General features: G+C 48.0%; 1 protein-coding gene across 4 annotated transcripts; it reads left to right on the top strand.

Annotated features, from left to right (window-relative positions):
- Nucleotides 1-425: 425 nt before the first annotated feature.
- Nucleotides 426-11,587, top strand: RHBDD2 (rhomboid domain containing 2). 4 transcript variants are annotated; one of them, XM_057528295.1, is made up of 6 exons: nt 561-686; nt 2,317-2,441; nt 2,541-2,702; nt 2,774-3,181; nt 7,962-8,112; nt 10,594-11,587. In XM_057528295.1, exons 4-6 carry the CDS (start codon nt 3,019-3,021, stop codon nt 10,949-10,951), a joined length of 672 nt encoding a protein of 223 aa, XP_057384278.1. In that variant the 5' UTR covers nt 561-686; nt 2,317-2,441; nt 2,541-2,702; nt 2,774-3,018; the 3' UTR covers nt 10,952-11,587. The 4 variants fall into 4 exon arrangements, with proteins under 4 accessions (XP_007186622.1, XP_057384278.1, XP_057384279.1 ...); XM_057528296.1 differs by having other exon boundaries at nt 2,537-2,702; XM_028167487.2 differs by lacking the exon at nt 2,541-2,702.
- Nucleotides 11,588-12,335: the final 748 nt, after the last annotated feature.

The raw sequence follows: 12,335 nt of genomic DNA, 5'->3' as shown, positions 1-12,335 counted from the left end.
AGGGAAACAATATTCCAGTTGGCTACTTTAAACAACTGCTCTCTGGTGAAGGTGCTTTTCAGACTTTAAGTGCTGAAATAGGCCCTGGTTATCACTGTTGTTATCTTACATCCCTTCGGGGCCTTCAGTAGAATCCCTCCTTCCTCTCCCACCTGTTTCTCTAACCCAGGCACCTTGCCAGTAGCCAATTCCAGGCCACAGCAACGGGGGGAACCCGAGTTCTAATTATCTTTGCCATTTAACTGCATTACCCAGACACCAGTTTCTTCATTGGTATAATGGGGGTAAACACAGAAAAGGGGGGTTGCTGCCGCCAGAGGGCGCTGTCCTACGCGCGGGGGAGACTGGCCAGCGCGACCGGATTGGGCAACTCTGCACGGGGCGGGGCGTCGGGGAGGCGGGGCTTCCGGCCACCTCCTCCGCTGTTGCCATGGGAGACAGCCGCAAGGAGGCGGAAGGAGCCGAGAACCTGTCGGAGCCGCCTAGGGGAGTGGGATCCTTGGCGGCCATGGCGGTCTCGGAGCCCGGGTACCGGAGCTGGTCCTTGTGGCCCGAGGTGCCATCCGCCACCTTCTTCACCGCGCTGCTCTCGCTGCTGGTGTCTGGGCCTCGCCTGTTCCTGTTGCAGCCGCCTCTGGCGCCCTCGGGCCTCTCGCTGCGGTCCGAGGCCCTGCGCAACTGGCAAGGTGAGCAGGGCGGGGCCGGGCCCCGGGTGCCAGCCCTTTTCCTCCGACCTCGCCAGGCCCTGGGCTCTGGCCTCCCAGCATCCGCGCCACCCTGTCTCCGTCCGCATCATCATTCTGCCCACCTGGAGGACCAGCCCCATATTCCACGTCTTTGTCTGTGCAGAGCCCCATCTTCGTCATCACTGTAATGCTTCCCTATCCAGATTTGTTCCCTTCCCTGTCGCCATCCGACTGGTCAAGGCCCCCATATCCATTCGTAGCAAATAGGTTTCATTCACCCCTGCTCGATCACCAAGGAGGATTTTTCTCTTCCCCTCCCTTGTCACATTCACACCTACGTCTGCTTTAGGGCCCAACCCCCACTGAAAAAATTTTTTCTCTCGCCTTCGTCAAGACACTTGAGCTTTATCTGTGGCCACCCCTATAAGATCCTGGCTTCCTGGGGTTTAGAATTTCTTGTGCTTCTTCGTTTTTATCTTAATCCTCACTCCGATTTCCTGCTCATAGCGGGAGGGGGTATCTTGTACCTTTGGGAGAGGTGTGTGTTTTCTCGGGGAGGGTGAGAGATTTTGCAGACCAATTAAGTATAAACATCTGCTCACAAAAGGTGTTCCTAGTCTCTGTTTCTTCCCCATTCTTTTCTGGGGAGGAAAATGGGAAATTTGTATGACTTGTTGTTTTGCAAAGCACATTCACATGCATTAATCTCATTTAATCCTCACGGTGATCCCATGACGTAATGTAGGCTTTATTGTTGCCCATTATTTAGATGACACTGAGGCTTAATGCGAAGACTCGCAGAGCTATTGAGTTATATAATTGACACAGGAACTCAGATTTTTCTTTTTATCGTGTGATGTGTTGGAACTGGAACCTTGGGGTTTATGATCCCCAAATTATATAGAATTGCTTCTAGAATCTTCACATTTATACTTGGGATTTCAGTATCAGAAGTACTCAACAAGCAATGAAGTACTCTTCAGATAATGAAGCCTTACAGAGATGGCCTGACTGAGGTACATGGTTCATAGCCTGCCTCCGTGCTCAAATCTAAAACTGGTCCCTCCCAACCCCACCCGAGATACACACAGCACATCTGTCTACAGAGACAGATGCAAAATGCCAGTCTAAACTGAGCTCCCTTTTTTTTTTTCTTTACTTCACGGCTTCTCTGAGTGTGGGGCTCACGGGCAACGTGAGTATTAGACATGTAAGAGACCTTTGCGGGCCTCGTGTGTATGCCTGTTATTATACAATGAGAGAAATGAAGCCAATAGGGCCTGTGACTTGACTGAGCTCAACCGGCCTTGATGTGATAGAGCCAAGATTCCACTCCAAGCCTTTAGGCTCCCAAGTCCAATGTTACTGCCACTTCACCGGTCCCCCTCCTTCAGTTTAGTATTTTGGCCTGCGGGGATGTAAAAGTACATAAGAGAGAGGACTGGTTCTAGAAAAATAAAAGTGAGATTCTTTGCTGTCTTATTGCATATAGAGCATGGCTCTGCCTCGAAGACTGGATCAGCATTTTCAAGAAAGACTTCTGAGTTCTGTATCTACATTATTAGTGATAGTTTTCTAATCTTTACAGGTGCAAAATAATTCATGGTCCCTTTTTTCTTCCTCTGAACAGCCACTATGGAAGGAGAGGTCAGGATTACAGCCGAGGAGACGGGCACAAAGAGTGTTAAGTGACACCCACCCAATCCACCTGAAGCCGTTACAATTAATTAACCCTCAAACTGCCCGGTGAGATAGGTCAGTATTAAAACCTAAAAAAGGATTATAAAGCACATTACAAATTTAAAGACCATCCCATGCTAAAAAGTGTTATTTTTTTCCCCACGTGGAAGCCAGTCACAGATGAGACTTGCTCCAGGTCTGGGAAAGAGCAAAGATTAGACATCCACGCCTCTACTTTGAGTCCTGGGTCCTTCGTTGTTGCCTCCCTCTGCTTATCCCACTGGCTCCGCGCTGATTTTCACTGGCAATGAGAGCCAGCTACTCCCCGTTTCCTAGGTGGGTTGTAACCTGGCTTTCCCTTCTTGGAACAACCCACCATTGGGCCTCTAACTCAGTTCCGTCTGCAGTTTACAGGCTGGTGACTTACATCTTTGTCTATGAGAATCCAGTCTCCCTGCTCTGCGGTGCCATCATCATTTGGCGCTTTGCTGGCAATTTTGAGAGAACCGTGGGCACCGTCCGCCACTGCTTCTTCACCGTGGTCTTCGCCATCATCTGCGCCATCATCTTCCTGTCTTTTGAAGCTGTGTCATCGCTCTCAAAGCTGGGGGAGGTAGAGGATGCCAGAGGTTTCACCCCGGTGGCTTTCGCCATGCTGGGAGTCAATTCCGTCCGCTCTCGGATGCGGAGGGCCCTGGTGTGTGGCATGGTTGTGCCCTCAATGCTGGTGCCGTGGCTCCTGCTCTGTGCCTCCTGGCTCATTCCCCAGACCTCCTTCCTCAGTAACGTCTGTGGACTTGGAATTGGGCTAACATGTATCCTTCCTAGAAGGTAATTGTAGAACAATGACATGCCAAAGGGTGAACCAAGTTGTAGGGCCTGGGAAGGGGTCAAGTAGATAGAGCTGTGGGCTCAGATGCAGGTAATCTGTGTGCTAGCTTCACCTTTGAAAACCATGTGGCCTCGGGCAGGTCACTTCCCTTCTTTAGGCCAGAGTTTTCTCATCTGGAAAAGATCACCATAGCTCACTCCTCACACTGACTCAGCACTGCCAGTTAGTAAAATATTCTGTATTGATTTTTTCCAAGGTGTAAACCTACATTTGATTAACTTTTTTTATTGGAGGAACCTGAAATACCCATGGGCTGGAGATGTTCCATGAAAGGAATAGGAAACAGGTTTGTTTGTTTTTGTTTGGCTTAATCTTTTTCTCAGAAGAAAAAAAAAAATTTTTTTTTATGGTAGGCTTTTACCATCTGGGTAGTTAAAAACTTAGGATAAGCCTCATATTCCTTGTATAAATATTCTGGCAATTAGGGGAAAGTATTCTAAAATACAAAGTGGATTTTTTTTTAAACATCGGAATGGTAGCGTTTGGAGTTGGACGAGGTGCATTCCTGACATATCTTACAATTTGTGATTCTATGAGCTGTTAGTGTGGGTAGTGTATAAATCCACATTGATAACATTGTTCTTATGTATCTTATTTTTAAATTCTAGTTTAATTTCATTGGTTTTAAACTTTTTTTCCTAACATGAAAATTTAAAGCTATACACTCCCCATGTAAGCACTACTTTAGCTGTATCCCACAAATTTTGATATGTTGTGTTTTCATTATCACTCAGTTAAAAGTACTTTCTCATTCTCCTTGGGATTTCTTTTTTGATCCAAGGGTTATTTATAAGGGAGTTGCTTAATTTCTAAATATTTGGTGATTTCCCAGATTTCTTTTTGTTATTGATTTCTTATTTTATTTCATGTGGTCAGAGAAAATTCTTTGTAAGATTACAGTCCTTTTAAATTATTTCTGGCCCAGCATTTGTTACATCTTGGTGAGTATTCTGTGTGTACTTGAAAGAAATGTGCATTCTGCAATTGGTGGGTATAGTGTTCAGTATATGTCAGTTAGGTCAAGGTACTGTATTGTTCAAATCTTCTATATCCTTATAGTTATCCTATTACTGGGAGAAGACTATTGACATCTCCAGCTAATACTGTAGATCTCTCTTTTTTGCTTTCAATTCTTATCAGTTTTTGGCTTCAAGTGTTTTGAAGTTCTGTTTATTGGATACATACACATTTGGGATTGTTATATCATCTTAATGAATTTACCCTTTACTGTTATGAAATTGACCCTTTAAATCTCTGGTAATATTCTTTGCCCTAAATTCTTCATTGTCTGATATTAATTTACTTATTCCAGCTTTCTCCTTTCTTAGAATTAGGATTTACAAGGTATATATTTTCCCATCCTTATATTTTTAACATGTTTAGGTCTACATTTAAAGCATATTTCTTGTAGATAACATATAGGTGGTTCTCTATCTGACAGTCTCTGCCTTTTAAAGGCTTGTTTAGCCCATTTGCATTTAGTGTAATTATTGATATAGTGGGGTTAAGTCTACCAGCTTGCTTTTTGTGTTCTGTTTGTCTCAAATGTTCTTTGTTCCTTTTTACCTCTTTTCCTGCCTTCAATTGCATATTTTTTTAGTATTTCATTTTATCTTCTTTGCTTATTAACCATACCTCTTTGTTTTATTTTTTAGTGGTTGCTCTAGAGTTTAAATATGCATTTTTAGTTTATCACAGTCTACATTCCGATAATATACCACTTTGTATGTAAGAATCTTATTCCATTGTATTTCTGTTTTCCTTCTTTCCATCCTTTCTGTTATTGTTGTTATATGTTTTACTTCTACATATGTTATAAACCTCACAATACATTGCTACTTCTCTTGTTTTAAACAGTCAGTTATATTTTTTTAAAAAGCAACATTTACTCACACATTTATCATCTCTAGTTTTCTTCATTCTTTCGTGTAGATCCAAATTCCCATCTGGTATCATTTTCCTTTAGCCTAAAGAACTTCCTTTAACATTACAGTAGGTATGCTGGTGAAAAATTCTCTCCATCTTTGGTTCTTTGAAAATGCCTTTAGTTCACTAAATATAGAATTCTAGCCTTCTCTGATCTCCCTTCACTTCTAAAGATGTCCTTGCGTTACTTCTGGTTTGTATTGTTTCTGATAAGAAATCAGTAATCATTTTTATTGTTTCCCTGTATAATTCATTGTTTTTCGCTGGATCATTTCACAATTTTTTCTTTATCATTGGTTCTTAGCTATTTAATTATCTTGTGCCTTGAGGTGGTGTTTTTGTGTTTACCTTACTTGGAGTTTGTTGATCTTGGATTTGTGAGTTTAGAATTTTCATCAAGTCTAAAAAAATTATCGTCATTATGTCTTGAAGTATTTTTTTTCTATCCTCTTTTCTCTTCTCCTTGTAGGTTGCCAATTACATATATATATAAGCTACATGGTATTGTTCAGTGGGTCACTAAGGCTGTTTGTGTTTTTTTTTAATTTTTGCCTTTTTTCCCCTCTACATTTCAGTTTGGATAATTTCTATCACACTGCCTTCAAGTTCAGCAATCTCATCTTCCACAGTGTCTACTCTGCTGTTAAACCCATCCAGTTGGTTTTTTATTTCTCATGTTGTATATTTCAGTTCAAGAGGTTCTTCTTTATGGTTTTCATTTCTGTATTGAGATTCTTTATCTGTTTGTTATGTTTATGTTTTCCTTTAAACACATTCACTTACACATTTATAATAGCTGTTTTAAAATACTTGTCTCTTAATACCATCATCTCTGTCCTTTCTGGACCTGTTTCTTTTGACTGTTTTTCCTCTTGATTATGGACCCTATTTTCTTGCTTTGTCCCTTGTCTTGTAATGTTTTATTTTTTGATAAACATTGTGAATACTGTGTTATCAAGGGCTGAATATTGTTGTCTTCCTTTAAAGAGTATTTTTTTTTCCTAATAGGTAGTTAATTTACTTGTTAAGGCATTGCCTTTTGGGGGTCTCTTCTGAATGTCCTGGGTGTTCAGTGAAGTCTCTTTACTCTGGTTAGAACTTGAGCATGTCCCTGTCCTGTGGGAGCTCCAGGAGTTGTTAATCTTACAGCTCTTTGATAGTTGTTGTTTCTTCAGTAGCTGTTCTTTGCCTGACTGGAGGAGTCTCAGCCTATGTACGTGTACATTAGTATTTAGCTAAAAACTCAGGGACCCTCTTTGGGTCCAAGGGACTTGTGGCCCCATCCAGAAGAAGAGGAGGAGCTTCTTCTCCCTCCTCTCCATTACTGACCTGTAAATCCCAGGCATTTTTTCCTCCCTGAACTCTTTGTCTCTCCAGCTCAGGAAAAAATACTGTACTCTGCTTGGATTCCCCATGCTCACTTTGGCAGCACATATACTAAAGTTGGAATGATACTTGGATTCCTCTTCCTGTGCTGTGGTTTAGAAAGTGCCTCCAGGCAGAAAGCCAGCTTGATCTTGAGGCTCACTTAATTTGTTTCCCTTTTCTTAGGTATCACAGTTTGGTAGTGTTTGTGGTCCAAAGTCTGAAAACAATTGTGTAAAATATTGTATTCTGGTTTATAGTTACATATGTGGGAGGACTAGTCTAGTATTATTACTTCATCAGAGTCAGAAGCAGAACAGATTCTTGAGATCATTCTGAAGTCATCAGCCATGACAACTTTTGACTTCCTTACAGCATTGGTTACCACCTAGAATCAGTATTTGGAAGCATACTGTCATCCCTGAAAGAATTTAGAAATAACAAGGGCATATTTGTTTATCACAATGACTAGGTACTACTACCGTTTGGTCGCTGGTAGCCAGGGATGCTAAATGTCCTATAATGAGTGGAACAGCCTAGCCCAGCAGAGAATTATCTTGCCAGTAGTATTCTAGTTAAGAACACTGCCTCAAGGAGCAGTGTTCTTTTGGTGCTTCTGTACAGTCTTCTCTCTGCCAGCACCCCTCTTCTAGCTATTGCTACTCACAAGTTAGGCTTCAGCATCCGTATCACATCCTTAGGGAAAAATTTCTCAGATCTACCTAGGCTAGCTTAAGGTCCCCAGCGTGGTCATCCATCGATAAGCTTTTGCTTGTGGCCACTTATTCTACCCCAGTACTTGGTATATACTGGATGTTCAGTGAATATTTGTCGAGAGGACGGATGGATGGTTGGATAAAGGCTGACTCTTTTTGGCTGTCTAGGCAGTGATGGGCTGACACAGGTCGGATGACCAGAGTACCATCACATCCCTGGGAGGTGGTGACAGTGTGGGGGAAGGGCTGCCACAGAGGCCCACAGGAAGCTCACTTGGTCACATTGAGACAAGGTTCCTTCTATTTGGGACAAAGTACAAGAGGATGTCAGTCCTCCCAGAGGGTATTAGGACAGCCTCCTGCTTCATCCCACTGGAAAGACAGAGATGTGTGCTGGCTTCTGACTGTGATTGAAGGGGCCAGAGGGGCTCAGGAGACAGGATGGGTGTGTCTGGGGGAAGGTGAAATGTTAGCACCTGTCTGCCCTCTCTTGTTGCTGGGTCATGTTCCCTCTCAGGTACAGGGGATAGAAACTCAACTCTTGGTTTCCCCTGAGCTTGAAACTCCAGTCAGATATTATGGTGGAATAAGCACTAATTCCCCTGTACAATCAATGTGGGTAACTGCATCCTGTGGGGAGTGTTCAGCCCTCCTCCCTTTAGCTGCCTCCAGTTTTCCTTAATATGCCAACCTCAGATGGCTTCACTTACTGCTACTCCATCGACCTCCCAGAGCGAGTTGCACTGAAGCTCGACCAGAAGTTCCCCTTCAGCCTGATGAGGAAGATTTCGGTGTTCAAGTACATCTCCGGCTCTTCAGCTGAAAGAAGGGCAGCCCAAAGCCGGAAGTAAGTTATAGAACTCTGTGCTTTATTCCTAAAGCGATTCCTGGGCCTCTAGAGGGTGTGACTCGTTCAGTGTCCTGGGGAATAGGGAAGAGGTTGTGGGCAGCCTGGGCCCAGAAAAATCTGTGCCCAAATTTCTCCCGAGCACCCTAGATTCTGCCCAGCTGCATCTGAAGTAGGGACCGAGCAGGAAGGGGCTCTTGTGCATACTCCCGAGTGACTTGTGGCCCCATCCAGTGGCATTAACAGCCCTCAGCGCCGACAAGCACTCTGTGCGGGTGGGATTGGGCTCCTGCGTGTGACGCTGGTAAGAAGCGCAGTCCACGCAACTGACTGGGAGCCTTAGGAGGTGGCACGGCCCGAACCTGAGAGGTCGGGTTTTCCTGGCCACCTGGCGGGAGAAGGCGAAGCTTACTGTTTCCCAGTCCAGGCACGTTAGCTCTCAATGGAAAGTGCTGGGCAAGCCGCCAGAGCTCACGTAGCCTGACTCCCTCCTTTCAGAGAGAGGTCCCAAAGGGGACAAGGGTCTTTCTCCAGGTAACACAGGGTCAGAAGAGCCCAGTCTAGAGCCAGGGGCCCCTGCTTCCGGGTCCTGCTCACTCGCTGTTGCCGCGGCACATGCTGCCAGCCTCGGGCGGCCTTCACTGGTTTTCGCCGACGCTGAGAGTTCACGATGGAGGAGGTTTCCTCTCCTTCAAGTCCCTCCCAGAGAAAGGATTGAGTACAAAGTCAAGGTGCTTTGTCAGCGGCCCTTTTCTGCTTCAGCTGTGCAGTACATCTTGCCCCCGCGCTGGCCTGGAGGCAGGACTTTGGCTGAATCGGAGTCTGCTCCTTGTAGTTTATTTTAGGAGGTGGACACTCCCAGCCTTCAGCAGCTCAGAGCCCTCTGACCATTTCTTTTTTATTTTTATTTTTTTCACCAGGCCGCACGGCTTGCAGGATGATCTTAGTTCCCTGACCAGGGATCGAACCCAGGTCCCCACAGTGAAAGCACTGAGTCCTAACCACTGGACCGCCAGGGAATTCCCCACTCTGACCATTTCTTAAAGGCAGGGACGGGTACTGGGAAAAATAGAAACGCACACTCACCCATTTTGTTTCAGGCAAGTAATTCCTGCAGTCTAAATGGGTGGGAGGTGTTTAAATTTAGAATTAGGTGTATTGTGGCTTTTTGGCTCTTAATTGCTGTTCTCACAGAATCTAGAGAGAACTTAAGGACTTAAACTCCTCGTTTGCAAACGCTCTCTCCCCCGCCCTGTCCCGTGAAGGAATCCCCTCTAAGACAGCTGACGATGTTCACCCCTGGCGGCCGGGGGCTGGCTCTCCAAGGCAGCCCCTGATGAGAAAGGTCTTCCACGCTGAATCGCAGTTACCTCTTTGTAACTGTGACACTGTGGTGCCGGGTGATCCTGCTTCACCATGACGCGCAGATCTGGCCAGGGGCCATGGTGACCCTCTCAGCTCCTTCTGTGTCCCTTGCATGGCGTGGTGTTCGATCCCTCGTTATCCTGGCCTGCTGTAGGCACCCAGAACAGCACGTGATGTTTCGGATGACCTGACAACGGGACACAGGTGGTATTACAACACGCATGTTTGTTTCGGCAGCAGACCTGACTGCCTGGACAGCCTTGCCTCCCTGGAGGCTCTTGTCAAGCTTCTTATCAGCCAAAACCTCTATATTTTTAAAATGCCAGAAGTGCTGTTAAGTGTCCTGTATCTGTACTTAAGCAGCTGATTTGTAAGCTTAGGTTTGGATTGAAATGTATACAGGTTTAGTCTAGTTACCTAACACAGGTATCAGTGGTGTTGACATCTGTTCTTCATATTTGGAACTCTGCACGAAGGTCACAGGCTAAAACCCTTAGAATGTGTCCCCCTTTGTGGTCCCAGCCGCACGTGTCTGTGGTGGGGTCTCCAACCTCAGCACACACAGCTCCCCACATCTGTCACGTCGGTTCCTGCCTGCCAGGACTTTGAGTTGTGAGTCTTTATTCCTGAAGACACGGGTAGAATATCTCCCAGCAGACAAGGCCTGGGCCCAAGCCCTGTGTTACCCGTTAGAGCCCTCCCCTCCTCCCTCCCACAGAGGTCGATCCATTCTCTCTGGGTCCAGCTGCTGAGCCGACCACAAACACACTGACTGCTGTGATCTGGTCCCCATCTCCATCCGGTCCATCCAGTTTGCAAGCTGCTCTTACACCTCAGGGTGTCTCAGGCATGGGCCCGATACCCCTTCTTCCTGCTGGCTTACTGCAGGACCATGAGTGGGCCCTGCACCCTCTGGGCATATGTTTTCTGTCCAGTTGAGATTGACCTTCCTCCCCACTTGGCACTTTTACAGCTGGTTATAGGAACCGTCCACAGCATGTTGTAATAGAAAGCAGTATAGTGACCCACGCTTCGCGCCTGCGGATCGACCGCTGGGGCTGCTGTGTGCCCCGGCATGAGTGGCTGAGTGACCATTTTCTCTCTGTTCCTTTCCAGGCTGAACCCTGTGCCTGGCTCCTACCCCACACAGAGCGGCCACCCTCACCTGGCCCCGAGCCACCCTGTGGCCCAGATGCAGCACACCAGCGGCCAGAAACTGGCCCCCTGGCCGTCCTGGGTCCCTGGGCACACGGCCAGCCTGCCTCCGTACCAGCCCACATCCGGCCTGTGCTACGTGCAGAACCATTTTGGCACAGTCCCCAGCTCCTCTGGTGTCTACCCGGCTTCTGCGGGTGCCTCCCTGGGGGTCCAGCCCCCCGCCCCCCTCAACTGCCCCGGCACAGTGCATTCCGGGGCCCTCGCCAGTTCAGCAGCTACCGGCTCCAAGGAGTGCTCCAGGGTCCTGATCCCCTGAGAGAGAGTTTCCAGGGAAGCGATCTCCCATCTCGGCCTTCCGAGGAAGGTCCTCTCTGAGCTGAGATGTTCTTGACAAAAAGTTACTTTCCTGAACACCTCTGTGTGCCAGGCTCTGTGTTGAGTATTTTGATCTGTGTCCCTATTTCAGTCTCATTCATCCTCATGACAACTTGGTGAAGTACAGCTTGTCGTCCCCAGTTTACAGACGCAGAAAGCGCAGCGCTCTGCGAGGACGTGAGGTCACGTGGCCTTGTAGTGGCGCAGCTGGGGCGCTTGGCTCCAGGGCCCGGCCCCACCCACCCACTGTCCCGCCCCCCACAGGACACCTGGGAGAAGAGGGCGTTGGTGGTCAGTGGCTCGTTCCAGCTCTCTGTTTCCTTCCTGTCCTCGTGCGTCGTGCCCGTGGTTATGCTGTGTTCGTGTGTCTGCACGTGCCCTGTGGGGGCTCCCAGCTGGTGTGCTCGCCAGTCCCCAGGCCTGTGCAGTGTTCCTCCCTTGCGGTGACCCCCCCGCCCCCCACCCAGACTTCTGCCCCGGAAGCGGTGAGACGGGCCAGCGTGAGCCACAGCAGCATGCTTGTGGATCCGTAGTGTTGATCACCTTTGTATAAAGAAACAGCCTCCACCCTGCCCTCGGTGTGTGGTGTCTCTGTGGTCTGGCCGAGCAATACAGAGGGCAGCGAAGAGAAGCACATCCAGGTCAAGTCAGGCAGACGACTCCCCAGCGGGCATCTGACGTGAGGGCGTGAGTTGAGAAGGTCCCCAGAGAGCTGAAAGGACAAACGGGGAGGTTTGGCACCCCTGAGATTGGCAACAGCGGGGAGCCGCTGTGGTGTTCCCAGGGCTCCAGGCTGGGTCACCACGAGAAGGGCTGCCTGCGGGACCTTACACCAGGGAGTGGCACAGGCACCGGCCGCGGTGGCCTCTGAAGCAAGAGGCGGGGAGGAGAGCCCTGGCTTCTTTGCCTGTCGCCTGATCTACCCGCAGGGTCTCCTGTGGGCCATATTAACCAGGAAGCCTTTGGCAAGTGAGCCCAGGAAATGCAGTTTGCAGGGGTCAGGCCCCCGCCACACCACGCAGGGCGGGACAGGGATGTGACTGAGCCAACAGGCGCCCGGCCAGGCCGAGGGGAGCCCCTGGCTCCTGATCAGCCTTCAGCTGAGCTCCTTGAAGTGGGCTCACGTTGAGAAAACATGCCACATGCAGGTGTCCTCACAGATACCAGCGCTCGCGGCCTTCGTTTACTCCTGGAGCTGGATGGCCTGCTCGGGGCTGGCTTTTTGAGAGGCCCTGGGTATTAGAGGTGGATAAGACACACCCACAAATCCGCAGCAGTGGACAGGGCAGTGAGTGGCCTGCACCAGGGTGGGGGGGTGGGGGGCA

This window comes from Balaenoptera acutorostrata, chromosome 15 (genome assembly GCF_949987535.1).
Source record: "Balaenoptera acutorostrata chromosome 15, mBalAcu1.1, whole genome shotgun sequence".
Taxonomy (NCBI): Eukaryota; Metazoa; Chordata; class Mammalia; order Artiodactyla; family Balaenopteridae; genus Balaenoptera; species Balaenoptera acutorostrata.
This window is presented reverse-complemented; position numbering and strand designations above follow the sequence as displayed.